This window comes from Nerophis lumbriciformis, linkage group LG05, assembly GCF_033978685.3.
Source record: "Nerophis lumbriciformis linkage group LG05, RoL_Nlum_v2.1, whole genome shotgun sequence".
NCBI lineage: Eukaryota > Metazoa > Chordata > Actinopteri > Syngnathiformes > Syngnathidae > Nerophis > Nerophis lumbriciformis.
The window spans coordinates 16,187,582-16,209,914 of NC_084552.2; the positions used below are offsets into that span (position 1 = coordinate 16,187,582).

Below are 22,333 nucleotides of genomic sequence, written 5' to 3' on the forward strand. Positions count from 1 at the left end.
CTTACGTGAATGAGCTAAATCAGTGTTTTTCAACCTTTTTTGAGCCAAGGCACGTTTTTTTTCATTGAAAAAATCCTGAGGCACCCCAAAAGCAGAAATCATTAAAAAATTAAACTCAGTAGCCGATATTGACAATAAAAAGTCGTTCTCGCAATTGTTGGATATGAATTTAAACCATAAACAAGCATGCATCAATATAGTCTCAAAGTAGGTGTACTGTCACCACCTGTCACATCACACCGTGACTTATTTGGACTTTTTTGCTGTTTTCCTGTGTAGTGCTTTAGTCCTTTTCCTGCGCTCCTATTTTGGTGTTTTTTCCTGTTTTGTTGGTATTTTCCTGTTTTCGCAATCCAGACTATTTAAAGGGGAACATTATCACCAGACCTATGTAAGCGTCAATATATACCTTGATGTTGCAGAAAAAAGACCTTTTTTTTTTTTTAACCGATTTCCGAACTCTAAATGGGTGAATTTTGGCGAATTAAACGCCTTTCTAATATTCGCTCTCGGAGCGATGACGTCACAATGTGACGCAACATCGGGAAGCAATCCGCCATTTTCTCAAACTCCGAGTCAAATCAGCTCTGTTATTTTCCGTTTTTTCGACTGTTTTCCGTACCTTGGAGACATCATGCCTCGTCGGTGTGTTGTCGCAGGGTGTAACAACACGAACAGGGACGGATTCAAGTTGCACCAGTGGCCCAAAGATGCGAAAGTGGCAAGAAATTGGACGTTTGTTCCGCACACTTTACCGACGAAAGCTATGCTACGACAGAGATGGCAAGAATGTGTGGATATCCTGCGACACTCAAAGCAGATGCATTTCCAACGATAAAGTCAAATAAATCTGCCGCCAGACCTCCATTGAATCTGCCGGAGTGTGTGAGCAATTCAGGGACAAAGGACCTCGGTAGCACGGCAAGCAATGGCGGCAGTTTGTTCCCGCAGACGAGCGAGCTAAACCCCCTGGATGTCTTGGCTCACACCGTCCCTTATGCCACCGAAGATGATCAAGAGAAGAATATTGACCCTAGCTTCCCTGGCCTGCTGACATGAGGGTATGTCTACAGAATATATTAATTGATGAAAATTGGGCTGTCTGCACTCTCAAAGTGCATGTTGTTGCCAAATGTATTTCATATGCTGTAAACCTAGTTCATAGTTGTTAGTTTCCTTTAATGCCAAACAAACACATACCAATCGTTGGTTAGAAGGCGATCGCCGAATTTGTCCTCGCTTTCTCCCGTGTCGCTGGCTGTCATGTCGTTTTCGTCGGTTTCGCTTGCATACGGTTCAAAACGATATGGCTCAATAGCTTCAGTTTCTTATTCAATTTCGTTTTCGCTACCTGCCTCCACACTACAACCATCCGTTTCAATACATGCGTAATCTGTTGAATCGCTTAAGCCGCCGAAATCCGAGTCTGAATCCGAGCTAATGTCGCTATATCTTGCTGTTCTTTCCGCCATGTTTGTTTGTATTCACTATGTGACGTCACAGGAAAATGGACGGGTGTTTATAACGATGGTTAAAATCAGGCACTTTGAAGCTTTTTTTAGGGATATTGCGTGATGGGTAAAATTTTGAAAAAAACTTCGAAAAATATAATAAGCCACTGGGAACTGATTTTTAATGGTTTTAACCCTTCTGAAATTGTGATAATGTTCCCCTTTAAAGTTCATCCGGCAGTGGAGGCTCCTCTATGGGGTCTTGGGGCACTAGGAGGTTAACCCCTTTAGTACTGTTACCCCAGGTGGCCCTTGGCAAAGGCCTAGTACCTGACTGCCCCGAAGCCAGGGATACGGTGAACACCTCAACGGCGGAGCAGGCGGAAGACGGTAGATTTAAGAACTACCACAATGGCTGCGATGGCGGAAGAAGGCTGCAGCAGAAAAGGGTCCCCAGTCGTCTTGGACTCCATGCCACTGGACCCTGACCCGATTCTGTCAAGGATCGTGTGGTGACTGTCTGTGCACCAGTCTCCCCACGTTAAACAAAGTCACGCACAGGCATTCTCCATAAAGGGATACACCCCTACCAGGAGGATCGTCATACTCGTTCGAGTGACCGCCGATGATATCTTGAAGCACACGCAACAAAAACAAAATTAAACACTTTTGTTTTTGATCCTATTTTTCCTGAGTTGAACTCAAATATGGAAAATGCTGAGGAAAAAATTAATTGGCACACACTATCAATGTTTATTTATTGAGCCCTAAATCACAAGTGTCTCAAAGGGCTGCACAAGCCACAACGACATCCTCGGTACAGAGCCCACATAAGGGCAAGGAAAAACTCACCCCAGTGGGACGTCGATGTGAATGACTATGAGAAACCTTGGAGAGGACCACCTGAAGGACTCCTCGGCGTCACCGAAATATGCCAAACTGTCTGAAAATATGGCCCCTAATGACTAAAATAGGGCCCCTAAGACATCACTTGGCCCGTTTATTGGGTTTCACTTGCGGGAATGAAATGCTTGTTCCCAAGCACCACGCCGCATTTTCTCCACAGAGTGCTGGTACCCTAAAATGTGACACTTGGAAAAAAAATCCCGACTTTTTTTAGTGACTTCCAGCTAGGAGAGGGACTAATTTTGATTGTGACCTCCGAGTGGAGATCCAAGGCAGGTCGGGCTTCTTAAAGGGCCACGCACCTAGACACTTAGGCAAATTTACGCTTTTTGTTGGTGACTTCCAGCTAGGAGAGGGACTAATTTTGAGTTCCTGACCCAGGTGGAGAACCAAGGCAGGTCGGGCTTCTTAAAGGGCCACACACCTAGACAATGCTTGTTCCCAAGCACCATGCCGCATTTTCTCCACAGAGTGCTGGTACCCTAAAATGGTGACACTTTGAAAAAAATCCCACCATTCTTAAAGGGGAACATTATCACCAGACCTATGTAAGCGTCAATATATACCTTGATGTTGCAGAAAAAAGACCATATATTTTTTTTAACCGATTTCCGAACTCTCAATGGGTGAATTTTGGCTGATTAAACGCCTTTCTATTATTCGCTCTCGGAGCGATGAAGTTACAACGTGACGTCACATCGGGAAGCAATCCGCCATTTTCTCACTTTCGTCGGTGTGTTGTCGGAGGGTGTAACAACACGAACAGGGACGGACTCAAGTTGCACCAGTGGCCCAAAGATGCGAAAGTGGCAAGAAATTGGACGAAATTTGTTCAAAATACGAGGGTGTGGGGAAAGCCGACGAAATGGTCAGTCGTTTGTTCCGCACACTTTACCGACGAAAGCTATGCTACGACAGAGATGGCAAGAATGTGTGGATATCCTGCGACACTCAAAGCAGATGCTGACATCAACTCCAAAACTGGACAGATCAGCTTTCAGGAAAAGAGAGCGGATGAGGGTATGTCTACAGAATATATTAATTGGTGAAAACTTTATTCATTACTCGCGGTTTTACGTAAATTATTATACATAAACTGTGTTTACCAATAATTTAGCTTAAAAACATTTATTTTTTTCAATCGTTCGAGTACATTCGGGTAGTCTTGTGTAATGCAGTATTTTGTGTCTATTTTGGTATGGTTAACCTGAGTGCTGAAATCGTGGAAAAATATATGTTCTTAGCGCGCCTGAAATGGGCTGTCTGCACTCTCAAAGTGCATGTTGTTGCCAAATGTATTTCATATGCTGTAAACCTAGTTCATAGTTGTTAGTAATTATCTTATCAAACAGTGTTAAGCCGCTGAAATCCGAGTCTGAATCCGAGCTAATGTCGCTATACCTTGCTGTTTGTTTGTATTGGCATCACTGTGTGACATCACAGAAAAATGGACGGGTGTATCATCAGGCACTTTGAAGCTTTTTTTAGGGATATTGCATGATGGGTAAAATTTTAAAAAAAAACTTCGAAAAATAAAATAAGCCACTGGGAACTGATTTTTAATGGTTTTAACCCTTCTGAAATTGGGATAATGTTCCCCTTTAAATGACAAGAGAGTAATTTTTACTCCCTGCTTTTACCCTAAATTTATACTTGGGCAAATTTACGTCCTTTTTTTTTGGTGACTTCCAGCTAGGAGAGGGACTAATTTTGAATTCCTGACCCAGGTGGAGAACCAAGGCAGGTCTGGCTTCTTAAAGGGCCACGCACCTAGACAATGCTTGTTCCCAAGCACCACGCCGCAGTTTCTCCACAGAGTGCTGGTACCATAAAATGATGACACTTTGAAAAAATCCCACCATTCTTAAATAACAAGAGAGTCATTTCTACTCCCTGCTTTTACCCTAAATTTACACTTGGGCAAATTTACAGCCCTCTGTGTGTGACTTCCAACTAGGAGAGGGACTAATTTTGAATTCCTGACCCAGGTGGAGAACCAAGGCAGGTCGGCCTGGTTAAAGGGCCACGCACCTAGACAATGCTTGTTCCCGAGCACCACGCCACATTTTCTCCACAGAGTGCTGGTACCCTAAAATGTGACACTTGGAAAAAAATCCCGACTTTTTTTAGTGACTTCCAGCTAGGAGAGGGACTAATTTTGATTGTGACCTCCGAGTGGAGATCCAAGGCAGGTCGGGCTTCTTAAAGGGCCACGCACCTAGACACTTAGGCAAATTTACACCTTTTTTTGGTGACTTCCAGCTCGGAGAGGGACTAATTTTGAGTTCCTGACCCAGGTGGAGAACCAAGGCAGGTCGGCCTTCTTAAAAGGACAGGTACCTAGACAATCCCACCATTCTTAAATGACAAGAGAGTCATTTCTACTCCCTGCTTTTACCCTAAATTTATACTTGGGCAAATGTACGTCCTTTTTTTTTGGTGACTTCCAGCTAGGAGAGGGACTAATTTTGAATTCCTGACCCAGGTGGAGAACAAAGGCAGGTCGGGCTTCTTAAAGGGCCATGCACCTAGACAATGCTTGTTCCCAAGCACCACGCCGCAGTTTCTCCACAGAGTGCTGGTACCCTAAAATGGTGACACTTTGAAAATATCCCACCATTCTTAAATGACAAGAGAGTCATTTCTACTCCCTGCTTTTACCCTAAATTTATACTTGGGCAAATGTACGTCCTTTTTTTTTGGTGACTTCCAGCTAGGAGAGGGACTAATTTTGAATTCCTGACCCAGGTGGAGAACCAAGGCAGGTCGGCCTGGTTAAAGGGCCACGCACCTAGACAATGCTTGTTCCCAAGCACCACGCCGCAGTTTCTCCACAGAGTGCTGGTACCCTAAAATGATGACACTTTGAAAAAATCCCACCATTCTTAAATGACAAGAGAGTCATTTCTACTCCCTGCTTTTACCCTAAATCTATACTTGGGCAAATGTACGTCCTTTTTTTTTGGTGACTTCCAGCTAGGAGAGGGACTAATTTTGAATTCCTGACCCAGGTGGAGAACCAAGGCAGGTCTGGCTTCTTAAAGGGCCACGCACCTAGACAATGCTTGTTCCCAAGCACCACGCCGCAGTTTCTCCACAGAGTGCTGGTACCCTAAAATGGTGACACTTTGAAAATATCCCACCATTCTTAAATGACAAGAGAGTCATTTCTACTCCCTGCTTTTACCCTAAATTTATACTTGGGCAAATGTACGTCCTTTTTTTTTGGTGACTTCCAGCTAGGAGAGGGACTAATTTTGAATTCCTGACCCAGGTGGAGAACCAAGGCAGGTCGGCCTGGTTAAAGGGCCACGCACCTAGACAATGCTTGTTCCCAAGCACCACGCCGCAGTTTCTCCACAGAGTGCTGGTACCCTAAAATGATGACACTTTGAAAAAATCCCACCATTCTTAAATGACAAGAGAGTCATTTCTACTCCCTGCTTTTACCCTAAATTTATACTTGGGCAAATGTACGTCCTTTTTTTTTGGTGACTTCCAGCTAGGAGAGGGACTAATTTTGAATTCCTGACCCAGGTGGAGAACCAAGGCAGGTCTGGCTTCTTAAAGGGCCACGCACCTAGACAATGCTTGTTCCCAAGCACCACGCCGCATTTTCTCCAGAGTGCTGGTACCCTAAAATGATGACACTTTGGAAAAAATCCCACCATTCTTAAATGACAAGAGAGTCATTTCTACTCCCTGCTTTTACCCTAAATGTACAATTCTTAAATGACATGGAGAGTCATTTCTACTCCCCGCTTTTACCCAAAATGTTTTTTTTTTCTGGAACTGCCAAAGCCCGCGGGGCCCCCGGCTCCATGGTGTTGTCGTTGGTAAACCCCCCCCCCCCCCCCCCCCCCCCCCCAGGGGAGACCGAATGCAATGGATGTCGAGTGGGTCTGACATAATATTGTGAGAGTCCAGTCCATAGTGGATCCAACATAATAGTAAGAGTCCAGTCCATAGTGGGGCCAGCAAGAAACCATCCCGAACGGAGACGGGTCAGCAGTGCAGAGATGTCCCCAACCGATGCACAGGCGAGCAGTCCACCCCGGGTCCCGACTCTGGACAGCCAGCACTTCATCCATGGCCATCAGACCTGTGTGTCTTCCCCTCCACAAGGGAGAGGGGGGAGCAGAGGAGAAAGGAAAAGAAACGGCAGATCAACTGGTCTAAAAGGGGGGTCTATTTAAAGGCTAGAGTATACAAATGAGTTTTAAGATGGGACTTAAATGCTTCTATTATTATCAATATGATTATTATGAGGAAAATCACCCCAGATACCGACAGTAAAATAGCACATTTTAGAGTGTCTTTCTAACATGGAAAACCTTAGGTACCACCTGCGCAATAATCATGTCTCATCAACATCTTGATACGCCACAGCTGTGAGGTGGATGTATTGTTTTGGCAAGGAATAATTGCTCACTAGTAGTTGCAGACCAGGCCTGGGCAATTATTTTGACTCAGGGGGCCAAATTTAGAGAGAAAAATGTGTCTGGGGTCCGGTATATCTATTTTTAGGAACACTAATACAAAACCTCACAATAATGTCTGATTGAATGCTAAAAACGTTATGACAGACCGCCTTAAAAAACGGAATGTAATTAAAATTTTTTTTATTAAATGAGACACCCAGAATTTACATGAAGATAAAGAATGTGGGATTTACACTATTAACTATAAACGATAAAACACAGAATATTGACAACATATGAACGTCACACCCCCTCTCGATAGACACATTTTACAATCACTTTTCTTGCAGAACTTTGTTGTAAAAATCTCCTTCCGTGTCTGTCCCTGACACCCGCATTTCAGGCTAGCCGCTCCGCAAACACTCTCTGGAAATGCTCCCCACCCACAGTGATTGGTGCCTCGTCTGAGCTGCTGTGACTTAGATTACCATAGGAACTAATTAGATTACCATAGTAACTAGTATATCATGCAAAAGCGCAGATTCCAACCATTTGAATACTTTGTATAGTTCAAGACTTCCGGTAATTTGAAAACATCACTGCACATCTTAATGACAGCTACAGTTTGGATCTTAAAGATCTAAAAAAATTATTTGGGAATGTCCGGCGGGCCAGATTGAAAAGCTTAATCCCCAGGCCTTAATTTGCCCATGTCTGTTTTAGACAAATGCATCAACAATATTTGTAATAAATAGGCCATTTGTGTTCATTGTAGTATTGTGTTCACAAAAAAAGAATGGATGCAGCAAACAAAACAAGAGGGACTAAAAGAAGAGACTAAATACCGATTGTGTCACAGTGAGGCGTGACAGTATGCCTCCCCTCTCAATCAACGGACGCCATCTGGCGGACCTCCTGGCACGTCGGGAAATCTACAATAAAAGGCAGAGGTTAACGGTTTATCGAGAATGAAGGAACATGATATCTACAAACGTTGCTTGGGACCGTAACCCTTCCAGTCGATCAGAAACTGGACACCCCTGCCCCTTCTCCTGGCATCTAGAATGGTTTTGACAGTGACGGCTGGATGACCCTCCACCTGCCGAGCCCGGGGGAGGCACTGTAGGGGGCCCAAGGGAGCTGGATGCAGTTGGCTTGAGATGTGAAACATGAAGAACGAGATAAGTCTTAAGTGAGGCTGGAAGCTTCACCTCGAATGGACTTTGGTGTTGCGCCAGACACGGTGAGTGCGGCGCAGGTGGGTAGCCACTGAGTAAACCGCTGAGAACTGGCTTCCTAATATGGGAACACTGGGGGTTGGAAGCCATAGACCACATAAAACGGAGAAAGTCAAGTGGAAGCGCATACAGGGATGTTGAGGGCGTTCTCCACCCAGGGGAGTGAAGATCGACCAAGATGTGGGGTCTTGGTGACAGACGCAGCGTAGGGTAGCCTCCAAGCAATGCTGGCACAAACAGGCGAGCACGAGGGCAACCAGCATTAGGTGGCAAGTCCTTGGCGGCCTCAGCAACACGCTTCTCAATCTCCTTTTGCACAGCTCCTAGGACCCAGGACTGTGGAAGGATGGTCTCGGGGCGAGGGGTGAGTCCTCCAGTACAGTACATCCTGGATAAGGCGTCGCCCTCACATTTAGCAACCCAGGACAAAAGATGATGCAAAAATGTTACCATGTGAAGAAGAGAGCCCATGGTGCCTGGTAGGGATTAAGGCATTGGGTGGAGCGAGATTCTGATGATCTGTGTCGATGGCAAAAGACTGTGTGGTGCCCTCCAGCCAGTGCCTCTATTCCTGAAGAACCAGTATGACAGCAAGGAGCTCCTGATTACCAACGTCATAGTTTTTCTCAGCAGGTGAAAGATGTCCGTAGAAAAATGCACAGGGAAGCAGCTTCTGATCAGAACTGGAGCGTTGTACAAGCACGGCCCCGACACATACTGTACAGGACTGTCTCAGAACATTTGAATATTGTGATAAAGTCCTTTATTTTCTGTAATACAACTAAAAACATGGAAATGTCATACATTCTAGATTCATTACACATCAACTGAAATATTGCAAGCCTTTTATTATTTTAATATTGCTGATTATGGCATACAGCTTAAGAAAACTCAAAAATTCCATCTAAAAAAATTTGAATATTTCCTCACTCCAAGTAAAAAATAAAGATTTATAACAGCAAAACAAAATCAAACATTTGAAAATGTCAATTAATGCACTCAGTACTTGGTTGGGAATCCTTTTGCATGGATTACTGCACCAATGCGGCGTGGCATGGAGGCAATCAGCATGTGGCATTGCTGAGGTGTTATGGATGCCCAGGATGCTTCAATAGCGGCCTTTAGCTCATTTGCATTATTGGGTCTGGTGTCTTTCAGCTTCTTCTTCACAATACCCCACACATTCTCTATGGGGTTCAAGTCAGGGGAGTTGGCAGGCCAATCGAGGACAGTAATGCCATGGTCAGTACACCAGTTACTGGTGGTTTTGGCACTGCTGGATCATGCTGGAAAATGAAATCATCATCTCCATAGAGCTTTTCAACATGTATGTCGGACGCGTCCACCTCGACAAAAACCAAGAGATTTGATTAGCATTAATCAAAAGGGGTGCAGTGGTTAAACAATACTTAAAGGGGCTGTTTGCAACTTACATTTTTTAAAGCAAAACATATAACAAGAACACCATTAGTGTTACCATTAGTGGTTTAACAGAACACATTTGTTTTAAAACGGTCTATAAGTTTATGTAGTAAAGATTTTTACCGGCCTGCGTGTGCACATGTTCCGTAGATACGTAGTTGCGTAAATACGTCCTAGAAGACATAATGGGATACAAAGCTGGAAAGTTGACGCCCTCTAGGCATTTGTATGTATGTTTACAAACAGACCTTTTCAGTCGCTGAAAAACCCGGTCAGCCTAAAATCAGATTTTGGGGCAGATCTTGCGGGGTGCGTTGTGACATTTGCTGCACCAGCTGGTGGAGTGGAGGCTTGTAACTTTTTCCAGTTTTCTACCTCTCCTTCTTTTTCTTCATAGCAGGGGTATGCAACATTCTCCTAACTCAAATTAATGCTCGACCCTTAAAGCACAACAACAAACCAGGAGACAGCTCGTATCTCAAAATATTGGTAAATTGAGGTACCGCAGTCTTTTACACCAACCGTCATAGCAGAAAACCGTTAGAAACGAGACTAAAATGTAACAAAAAACAACAACAAAAAACTATTTAGGTTATTTGTGATAAATCCAGACCACTGGAGTTATCAAGTATACTGCTAAACATGTCTCAAAAATGCTATACTTTAATAAATAAAGAAACAATATACAAATGGCATAAAATAAATGATGAAACTACATTTAAATTTTGCATTGTAATTATTTAATGGACAGTATATATATATATATATATATATATATATATATATTACAGGCCAAAAGTTTGGATACACCTCATTTCTATGCGTTTGCATGACTATTCATATTGGCAACGACAGTGAAACCTGGAGAGGCGTGATTGGGAAGAATGGCCGCCCGGATCTGAACCCAAGTGGTGTTTTGTTATTGGACTTTTGTGCCCGTCACGGATTGTCCATAACGAACACCATGTTCAAGCATAAGGGTGTCCATATGTGCACTTGGCACCAGGACACCCTAGGCCGCAGTTCTATGATCGACTTTGTAGTTGTGTCATCGGATTTGCGGCCTCATGTTTTGGACACTCGGGTGAAGAGAGGGGCGGAGCTTTCTACCGATCACCACCTGGTGGTGAGTTGGCTGCGATGGTGGGGGAGGATGCCGGACAGACCTGGCAGGCCCAAACGCATTGTGAGGGTTTGCTGGGAACGTCTGGCAGAGTCTCCTGTCAGAGAGAGTTTCAATTCCCACCTCCGGAAGAACTTTGAACATGTCACGAGGGAGGTGCTGGACATTGAGTCCGAGTGGACCATGTTCCGCACCTCTATTGTCGAGGCGGCTGATTGGAGCTGTGGCCGCAAGGTAGTTGGTGCCTGTCGTGGCGGTAATCCTAGAACCCGTTGGTGGACACCGGCGGTGAGGGATGCCGTCAAGCTGAAGAAGGAGTCCTATCGGGTTCTTTTGGCTCATGGGACTCCTGAGGCAGCGGACAGGTACCGACAGGCCAAGCGGTGTGCGGCTTCAGCGGTCGCGGAGGCAAAAACTCGGACATGGGAGGAGTTCGGGGAAGCCATGGAAAACGACTGCCGGACGGCTTCGAAGCGATTCTGGACCACCATCCACCGCCTCAGGAAGGGGAAGCAGTGCACTACCAACACCGTGTATGGTGCGGATGGTGTTCTGCTGACCTCGACTGCGGAAGTTGTGGATCGGTGGAGGGAATACTTCGAAGACCTCCTCAATCCCACCAACACGTCTTCCTATGAGGAAGCAGTGCCTGAGGAATCTGTGGTGGGCTCTCCTATTTCTGGGGCTGAGGTTGCTGAGGTAGTTAAAAAGCTCCTCGGTGGCAAGGCCCCGGGGGTGGATGAGATCCGCCCGGAGTTCCTTAAGGCTCTGGATGCTGTAGGGCTGTCTTGGTTGACAAGACTCTGCAGCATCGCGTGGACATCGGGGGCAGTACCTCTGGATTGGCAGACCGGGGTGGTGGTTCCTCTCTTTAAAAAGGGGAATCGGAGGGTGTGTTCTAACTATCGTGGGATCACACTCCTCAGCCTTCCCGGTAAGGTCTATTCAGGTGTACTGGAGAGGAGGCTACGCCGGATAGTCGAACCTCGGATTCAGGAGGAACAGTGTGGTTTTCGTCCTGGTCGTGGAACTGTGGACCAGCTCTATACTCTCGGCAGGGTCCTTGAGGGTGCATGGGAGTTTGCCCAACCAGTCTACATGTGCTTTGTGGACTTGGAGAAGGCATTCGACCGTGTCCCTCGGGAAGTCCTGTGGGGAGTGCTCAGAGAGTATGGGGTTTCAGACTGTCTGATTGTGGCGGTCCGCTCCCTGTATGATCAGTGTCAGAGCTTGGTTCGCATTGCCGGCAGTAAGTCGGACACGTTTCCGGTGAGGGTTGGACTCCGCCAAGGCTGCCCTTTGTCACCGATTCTGTTCATAACTTTTATGGACAGAATTTCTAGGCGCAGTCAAGGCGTTGAGGGGATCCGGTTTGGTGGCTGCAGGATTAGGTCTCTGCTTTTTGCAGATGATTTGGTCCTGATGGCTTCATCTGGCCAGGATCTTCAGCTCTCACTGGATCGGTTCGCAGCTGAGTGTGAAGCGACTGGGATGAGAATCAGCACCTCCAAGTCCGAGTCCATGGTTCTCGCCCGGAAAAGGGTGGAGTGCCATCTCCGGGTTGGGGAGGAGATCTTGCCCCAAGTGGAGGAGTTCAAGTACCTCGGAGTCTTGTTCACGAGTGAGGGAAGAGTGGATCGTGAGATCGACAGGCGGATCGGTGCGGCGTCTTCAGTAATGCGGACGCTGTATCGATCCGTTGTGGTGAAGAAGGAGCTGAGCCGGAAGGCAAAGCTCTCAATTTACCGGTCGATCTACGTTCCCATCCTCACCTATGGTCATGAGCTTTGGGTTATGACCGAAAGGACAAGATCACGGGTACAAGCGGCCGAAATGAGTTTCCTCCGCCGGGTGGCGGGGCTCTCCCTTAGAGATAGGGTGAGAAGCTCTGTCATCCGGGGGGAGCTCAAAGTAAAGCCGCTGCTCCTCCGCATCGAGAGGAGCCAGATGAGGTGGTTCGGGCATCTGGTCAGGATGCCACCCGAGCGCCTCCCTAAGGAGGTGTTTAGGGCATGTCCGACCGGTAGGAGGCCACGAGGAAGACCCAGGACACGTTGGGAAGACTATGTCTCCCGGCTGGCCTGGGAACGCCTCGGGATCCCCCGGGAGGAGCTGGACGAAGTGGCTGGGGAGAGGGAAGTCTGGGCTTCCCTGCTTAGGCTGCTGCCCCCGCGACCCGACCTCGGATAAGCGGAAGAAGATGGATGGATGGATGGATGCATGACTATTTACATTGTAGATTGTCACTGAAGGCATCAAAACTCCCTGTGAGGTGAAAACCATTTCAGGTGACTACCTCTAGAAGCTCATCGAGAGAATGCCAAGAGTGTGCACAGCAGTAATCAGAGCAAAGGGTGGCTATATTGAAGAAACTAGAATATAAAACATTTCAGTTATTTCACCTTTTTTTGTTAAGTACATAACTCAACATGTGTTCATTCATAGTTTTGATGCCTTCAGTGACAATCTACAATGTAAATAGTCATGAAAATAAAGAAAACGCATTGAATGAGAAGGTGTGTCCAAACTTTTGGCCTGTACTGTATATATATATATATGTATACATATATATGTTTTTTGTTTTTTTACTGAATTGTTTTTATTCTCTCCAAGTTCATATGCTGTGCATTTCTTTCACATCTATCTTGATGCCAAAGCTCACTTTTGTTATCACCAGCCTGTTAAAAACAACTAGCGGGAACACGCCCTGGTGTCTTTGAGCTGCATATATATATATATATATATATATATATATATATATATATATATATATATATATATATATATATATATATATATATATATATATATATATATATATAAAAAAAAAATATATATATATATATATATATATATATATATATATATACACATGTACAGTACATATATGTATATATATACACACATGTACATACATATATATATATATATATATATATATATACACATGTACAGTACATATATGTATATATATACACACATGTACATATATGTGTATATATATATATATATATATATATACATGCACATGCACATATATGTATATATATACACATGTACATATATGTATATATATACACATGTACATATATGATAATGGCATATGATATATATATATATATATATATATATATATATATATACACACATGTACTTATATGTATGTATATATATATCTATATATATATACACATGCACATACAGTATATGATAATGATGTATATACATACACATATACATATATGTATATATATACACATGTACATATATGATAATGATATATATATATATGTATATATATATATATATATATATATATACACATATATATGTTTTTTCTATTTCTAACACATGTCTGGAATAACAGAGAATGTGAGCGAGAGAGAGAGAAAGAGAGAGAGCAAGTCACATGACCTCCAACTCATTCCAGAGCTTCAGATAGAAGGCAGACATTTATTATTACACCACAGTGCTAAACAGCACAGCACTTTCAACAGCACCGAGCAACACAAAAAAAAGGCTCCATTCTGTTTATTTATTCCTTTTTTGGGGGGGGACAATAAAATGCCAGAAGAGAAAGGTAAGAATGACCTTTAATCTTCATATCTTTTTATTTTTGCAGCACGTTGTTATGTAACAGAATTTTGTAGTGCTTTTGTTTGACTAACTGCTCTTAACATGACAAACAAACACATCCTAGAGGTAGGTAAAACAAAAATACAAAGGTAAATCAATGTATAATAAAAATAAGGAAAAATACCATCATCTAAATACAGTCGTCCCTCGTTTTTGCGGTTGATTTGGGACCGCACATAAGAGTGTGAATATACCCTCCAGAATAAAGACTGCAATCGATTTAGCAGGTGTGTCTCCATGAATATGCAGAACGTATGCAATACTGGGAGGAGAAAATAACTATTTAAATATTTAGCACATGCAGTGGGATTTATCAAGACTGCAACTGTACTGCGAGAGCTGCTTTGCATCTTTATTTCGCACAGTGTAGAAATAGCTGTGAGAGAAAGAGGCGATCTCACTGCAGTATGTTTCTCAACATATATGGACTGTCAAAAATAAAAATATTAGACATGTTGTCTATTCAGCAATATCATGTCATAATTTAATAGCTGCTGGATGACTTAATGGGCTGTATGCTGGTGGGTTTTTTTTAAATTAGTTTTTTCCTCTTTATGAAAAAAACTGTGTACGCTGGCAGTCAGTGCCAGCATCTCCCAGGGTGCACCTTCAGCACGCTAAAAATGTAGGTTCCTTTGTAGATACACCGCAGGACAGCTTCTAAAAGACCCATAGGTAGGAGCATGATAGCATGAATGTGCAGTATTTGAGTGTCTTCGAGGTGAAAGCCACGTAATACACACACAAATCCCGTTTAAATATGGCACTCTGCACTAGCTATCAATTGTACACGTAGTCTGAGTAGATCCCACGGAACACGCCCACTAATAGTATACGCTAATAAGCTATTTATTGTGTTGGATCGTTTAGTCTGATATAAATAAAATATAATGGAAATGATTTTTTTTATTATATTGAGTAGATACTGATAAACATACAGTACATTGATTAAAATATAGCCTGTATGGGGGGAAGAATACATTGATATTTGTAATCATCATTATAATTGTTTAATGATCGAATCGCGGCACCTTGAATTGTAACCAAATCGGCTAAAAAAGTATACACTTAGCTAACGATAATCTTACATTACCAATAATTCCTATCACAATATCTGTTAGGGGTGGAAATCAAGGAATAGCGATATATTCCAGACGTTTATCATAATAAAGCAATTGTGCACTAAATTATACACTGTAATGAAGTTAAAGTTCCAATGATTGTCACACACACACTCGGTGTGGTGAAATGTGTCCTCTGCATTTGACCCATTCCCTTGTTCCACCCCCTGGGAAGTGAGGGGAGCAGTGGGCAGCAGCAGTGCCGCGCCCGGGAATCATTTTTGGTGATTTAACCCCCAATTCCAACCCTTGATGCTGAGTGCCTAGCAGGGAGGTAATGGGTCCCATTTTTATAGTCTTTGGTATGACTCGGCCGGGGTTTGAACTCACAACCTACCGATCTCAGGGCTGACACTCTAACCACTCGGCCACTGAGTAGGCAAAATATAAGATAAAACGACTAGATTTTACAAAAAATATTAAAATCTACTCAAAATATCTGTTGATGCAGCTCATTCATTTTACTTGGTAAGACATCCGAGGCCAGGGGTCGGCAACCCAAAATGTTGAAAGAGCCATATTGGACCAAAAATACAAAAAACTAATCTGTCTGGAGCCACACAAAATTTAAAGCCTTAAATAAGTCTTATAATGAAGGCAACACATGACGTAAGTGTCTATTAGCTATAATAGCCTACTATCAAAATGACTGTGTGTCGCAGGCTGAAGCTAATCTTCGTTGACAGAAATGTTGAAATGTAATATTTATTTTTGCACATTTTTACAACATTAGAAACCATTAGTCAGTCAGAGGCTACTCAGAAGGGGAGAACTCCTGGAAATTACTGGCTTTTAATGTCCAAAGGTATAGATGTGTGTGTCCAAGTTAAAGGAAACGGCAGGCTGTCTTCTTTTAATAGATTTATTACAATCTTTGGCAAGCTATGTAACGTTTGCTCTGGTCTGGAACAACATGGCTGACAATCAGCTATCTGAAATGCAGCCAATATGAGACATGCAAAAGTAAATATATGCAAAGAGGATACAAGTAAAGGAAATTAAATGAGCTCAAATATACCTACAAATGAGGCATAATGATGCAATATGTACATACAGCTAACCTAAATAGCATGTTAGCATTGATTAGCTTGCAGTCATGCACTGACCAAATATGCCTGATTACCACTCCAACAAGTCAGTAACATGAACAAAGCGCACCTTTCTGCATTCACGCACAGCATAAAACTTTTGGTGGACAAAATGAGACAAAGAAGGAGTGGAAGATTTTACGTGTAAACAAACTGCTGTGTCACAGTCCACACGATGGTGAGTTTAAGAACCGCCGAAATTAGTAGTACAAAAGGATGTTCACCAAATACTCTCATCAGTGAAGCATACACACAAACATATTAAACAGTGGGCTTTCTAACAATTGCGAAGGTTTGTGTCATGTTTGTCCTCAAACAAAAACATACTAAAACAAAGAAAATATTTTCCCCTTCATCTTTTTCCATTTTCAGTTCTTTTTTTTAAAGGGGAACATTATCACAATTTCAGAATTGTTAAAACCATTCAAAATCAGTTCCCAGTGGCTTATTATATTTTTCGAAGTTTTTTTCAAAATTTTACCCATCACGCAATATCCCTAAAAAAAGCTTCAAAATGCCTGATTTTAACCACCCGTCCATTTTCCTGTGACGTCACATAGTGAAGCCAACACAAACAAACATGGCGCATAGAACAGCAAGCTATAGCGACATTAGCTCGGATTCAGACTCGGATTTCAGCGGCTTAAGCGATTCAACAGATTACGAATGTATTGAAACGGATGGTTGTAGTGTGGAGGCAGGTAGCGAAAACGAAATTTGAAGAAGAAACTGAAGCTATTGAGCCATATCGGTTTGAACCGTATGCAAGCGAAACCGACGAAAACGACACGACAGCCAGCGACACGGGAGAAAGCAAGGACGAATTCGGCGATCGCCTTCTAACCAACGATTGGTATGTGTTTGTTTGGCATTAAAGGAAACTAACAACTATGAACTAGGTTTACAGCATATGAAATACATTTGGCAACAACATGCACTTTGAGAGTGCAGACAGCCCAATTTTCATCAATTAATATATTCTGTAGACATACCCTCATGTCAGCAGGCCAGGGAAGCTAGGGTCGATATTCTTCTCTTGATCATCTTTGGGACGGTGTGAGCCAAGACATCCAGGGGGGTTTAGCTCGCTCGTCTGCGGGAACAAACTGCCGCCATTGCTTGCCGTGCTACCGAGGTCCTTTGTCCCTGAATTGCTCACACACTCCGGCAGATTCAATGGGGGTCTGGCGGCAGATTTCCTTGACTTTATCGTTGGAAATGCATCTGCTTTGAGTGTCGCAGGATATCCACACATTCTTGCCATCTCTGTCGTAGCATAGCTTTCGTCGGTAAAGTGTGCGGAACAAACGTCCAATTTCTTGCCACTTTCGCATCTTTGGGCCACTGGTGCAACTTGAATCTGTCCCTGTTCGTGTTGTTACACCCTGCGACAACACACCGACGAGGCATGATGTCTCCAAGGTACGGAAAACAGTCGGAAAAACGGAAAATAACAGAGCTGATTTGACTCGGTGTTTGAGAAAATGGGGGATTGCTTCCCGATGCGACGTCACGTTGTGACGTCATCGCTCCAAGAGCGAATATTAGAAAGGCGTTTAATTCGCCAAAATTCACCCATTTAGAATTCGGAAATCGGTTAAAAAAATATATGGTCTTTTTTCTGCAACATCAAGGTATATATTGACGCTTACATAGGTCTGGTGATAATGTTCCCCTTTAAAAATGCTCCATGAAGCCACTAGAGCGGGCTCGAGAGCCGCGGATTGCTGACCCCTGTCCTAGATGAAGATTTGTATATCTAGAAACTAGCAGGACTTTAAAATAGAAATACGTATTTTAGCATTATTCCACATGCAATTCTTAAATTTAGCATCTTTGGGATGTTGCAGATTCTTTAAACAAGATTGTGTTATGACTTGGTCCTGGGGTTTAGTTTTTCTTGAAGGCAACGGAAAGTTGGCTCGGGCGAGATGGGAATGAAGGTACATTTTTATTTAAACACTATAAATACAAAACAAGGAAGTAAACAAAAGGCGCGCACAATGGCGGAGAACACACTATGAAACCAAACACTTGCACAAAGGCAAAAACTATGAACAACAAAAGACACTAACTGTGGCAATAATAAACAAAACTTACTTGGCATGGACAAAAAGGAGCAGCGTGAACGATGGACATGAAAAAAGAGTCAGAAATGTGCAGAAGCATAAATGTGGAGATGTCACCAGAAAGACAAACTGAAAAACAATGAACTTAAATACTACAGACATGATTAACGAAAACAGGTGCATGACTCAAAACGTGAAACAGGTGCGTGACGTGACAGGTGAAAACTAATGGGTTGCTATGGTGACAAACAAGAGTGCACAATGAGTCCAAACGTGGAACAGGTGAAACTAATGGGTAATCATGGAAACAAGACAAGGGAGTGAAAAGCCAGAAACTAAAGAGTCCAATAACTAAACAAAACATGACTAAGACAAAACATGATTACACAGACATGACAGATTGTCTTCGTGGGGAAAAAACTAAACAAAAATCTTAGTTGAATAGATATTTTCTCAATTTAAACATTTGAAACTAGAATAGGCAAAATCTATTTATTAATGCTAAAATTAAGATCATTATGTTAATGCAATGACTAAAGATAAGTAAATAGCTGTTAATACTTAGGATATTTCTAGAAATCAAAAGTCAACGGTTGTCAAGTGTCTAGTGTTGTCCTTAGAGGCCCTCGCAGAGTTTTGAAGGTAGTGCCTTCCCGTCGCCGTCAGCCACAGTAACACGTCACTTTCTATGTCAGTGCGATGTTTGCTCGCCTCTTGGAGGTTAGCGCTTTTATGAAGGAATAGCAGCTAGCATTGACTTTTCGCACCAGTCTGGTGATATCCATTAGGAAGAACACTGACATGTTATATCGTGGGTGGAAAATACTGCACTGAAGGTTTTTGGATTGAAGAAAATCTTGCTTCTTAGTAAATCTTTGGGCATCACACGATTTGATTCGATTGAATTCTTGGGGGTTGCAGTTCAATTCAGAATAGATTCTCCATTCAAAATCCTTACTTTTGAATTCCATTGGGTGCCAGTTCTATGAGTAACTACAAAACCCAAAACCAGTGAAGTTGGCACGTTGTGTAATTCGTAAATAAAAACAGAATACAATGATTTGCAAATCCTTTTCAACTTATATTCACTTGAATACACTGCAAAGACAATATATTTAATGTTCGAACTGAGAAATGTAATTTTTTTTTGCAAATAACCATTAACTTAGAATTTAATGGCAACAACACATTGCAAAAAAGTTGACACATAGGCATTTTTACCACTGTGTTACATGGCCTTTACTTTTAACAACACTCAGTAAATGTTTGGGAACTGAGGAGACACATTTTTTAAGCTTCTCAGGTGCAATTCTTTCCCATTCTTACTTGATGTACAGCTTAAGTTGTTCAACAGTCCGGGGGTCTCTGTTGTGGTATTTTAGGTTTCATAATACGCCACACATTTTCAATGGGAGACAAATCCAGACTACAGGCAGGCCAGTCTCGTACCCGCACTCTTTTACTACGAAGCCCCGCTGTTGTAACACGTGCAGAATGTGGCTTGGCTTTGTCTTGCTGAAATAAGCAGGGGCGTCCATGAAAAAGAAGTCGCTTGGATGGCAACATGTGTTGCTCCAAAACCTGTATGTACCTTTCAGCATTAATGGTGCCTTCACAGATGTGTAAGTTACCCATGCCTTGGGCACTAATACACCCCCATACCATCACAGATGCTGGCTTTTGAACTTTGCACCTATAACAATCCGGATGGTTCTTTTCCTCTTTGGTACGTCCACAGTTTCCAAAAACAATTTGGAAATGTGGACTCGTCAGACCACAGAACACTTTTCCACTTTGCATCAGTCCATCTTAGATGAGCTCGGGCCCAGCGAAGCCGGCGGCGTTTCTGGGTGTTGTTGATAAATGGCTTTGGCTTTGCATATTACTTCAAAGAAAACTGGTTTTGTTTAATAACATTCTACCCAAACATTTAATAAAGTCCAATACAAATAAGTCAATAAGAGAAGTATCCCACTCTTCTATTTTCTAAAATAAATCTGTACATGGTAAATGGGTTGTACTTGTTTAGCGCTTTTCTACCTTTTTTGAAGGAACTCAAAGCGCTTTGACACTACTTCCACATTCACCCATTCACACACACACATTCACACACTGATGTGTGAATGTGTATATCAGCAGATATAGATAATCTCCATCAACAATATGTTGGCTGGACGGGACATAAAAAAAATAAATTTTTAATCGATTAAGAATTGTTACAAATAAGAATCGCGATTAATTTGAAAATATATTTTGGAAGCTTTACTTAAAGAGGATTTTCTTATAGATTATTTTAAATTTTGATGCACTGACAAAAACCTGCATACTGTAGATATACAGACTAATAGTCATTATAAATGTATGACAAAAGTGTTTTGATTATTCGTATTTTAAATATGAATACAATTGAATTGAAATGACCTATTAAGATGAAATGTTACAATTATCTGAAAATAAATACAAACAATGATTATGTTGTATAAAATAGATAAATATATTAAAGGGGAACATTATCACAATTTCAGAAGGGTTAAAACCATTAAAAATCAGTTCCCAGTGGCTTATTTTATTTTTCGAAGTTTTTTCAAAATTTTACCCATCACGCAATATCCCTAAAAAAAGCTTCAAAGTGCCTGATTTTAACCATCGTTATAAACACCCGTCCATTTTTCTGTGACGTCACACAGTGATGCCAACACAAACAAACATGGCGCATAGAAAAGCAAGCTATAGCGACATTAGCTCGGATTCAGACTCGGATTTCAGCGGCTTAAGCGATTCAACAGATTACGAATGTATTGAAACGGATGGTTGTAGTGTGGAGGCAGGTAGCGAAAACATAATTGAAGAAGAAACTGAAGCATTTTGTACCAACTGTAATCTTTTAATGCTAGACATAGAGAGACCCGAAAATAATACGTTACAGTTATCAAGATGAGACGTAACGAATGCATGGATAATTTTCTAAATGTAAAAAAATGAAATTGAAGAAGAAACCGAAGCTATTAAGCCATATCGGTTCGAACCGTATGCAAGCGAAACCGACGAAAACGACACGACAGCCAGCGACACGGGAGAAAGCGAGGACGAATTCGGCGATCGCCTTCTAACCAACGATTGGTATGTGTTTGTTTGGCATTAAAGGAAACTAACAACTATGAACTAGGTTTACAGCATATGAAATACATTTGGCAACAACATGCACTTTGAGAGTGCAGACAGCCCAATTTTCATCAATTAATATATTCTGTAGACATACCCTCATCCGCGCTCTTTTCCTGAAAGCTGATCTGTCCAGTTTTGGAGTTGATGTCAGCAGGCCAGGGAAGCTAGGGTCGATATTCTTCTCTGGATCATCTTCGGGACGGTGTGAGCCAAGACATCCAGGGGGTTTAGCTCGCTCGTCTGCGGGAACAAACTGCCGCCATTGCTTGCCGTGCTACCGAGGTCCTTTGTCCCTGAATTGCTCACACACTCCGGCAGATTCAATGGGGGTCTGGCGGCAGATTTCTTTGACTTTATCGTTGGAAATGCATCTGCTTTGAGTGTCGCAGGATATCCACACATTCTTGCCATCTCTGTCGTAGCATAGCTTTCGTCGGTAAAGTGTGCGGAACAAACGTCCAATTTCTTGCCACTTTCGCATCTTTGGGCCACTGGTGCAACTTGAATCCGTCCCTGTTTGTGTTGTTACACCCTCTGACAACACACCGACGAGGCATGATGTCTCCAAGGTACGGAAAACAGTCGAAAAAACGGAAAATAACAGAGCTGATTTGACTCGGTGTTTGAGAAAATGGCGGATTGCTTCCCGATGTTGCGTCACATTGTGACGTCATCGCTCCGAGAGCGAATAAT

The 22,333-nt window shown here is 42.6% G+C and overlaps 1 protein-coding gene across 4 annotated transcripts in view; it reads left to right on the plus strand.

Annotated features, from left to right (window-relative positions):
- Positions 1 to 22,333, plus strand: part of ablim2 (actin binding LIM protein family, member 2) — a 150,580-nt gene that overhangs the window by 21,500 nt on the left and 106,747 nt on the right. For 3 of the 4 annotated variants that reach the window (XM_072913158.1, XM_072913159.1, XM_072913160.1), the window contains exon 1: positions 14,023 to 14,141. The exons of the other annotated variant lie outside the window; for it this stretch is intronic. In XM_072913158.1, the coding sequence (XP_072769259.1) occupies positions 14,126 to 14,141 (16 nt within the window). In that variant the 5' untranslated portion in view covers positions 14,023 to 14,125. Of the gene's footprint in view, positions 1 to 14,022; positions 14,142 to 22,333 lie in introns of those variants that run through there. 4 annotated transcript variants of the gene reach the window in all.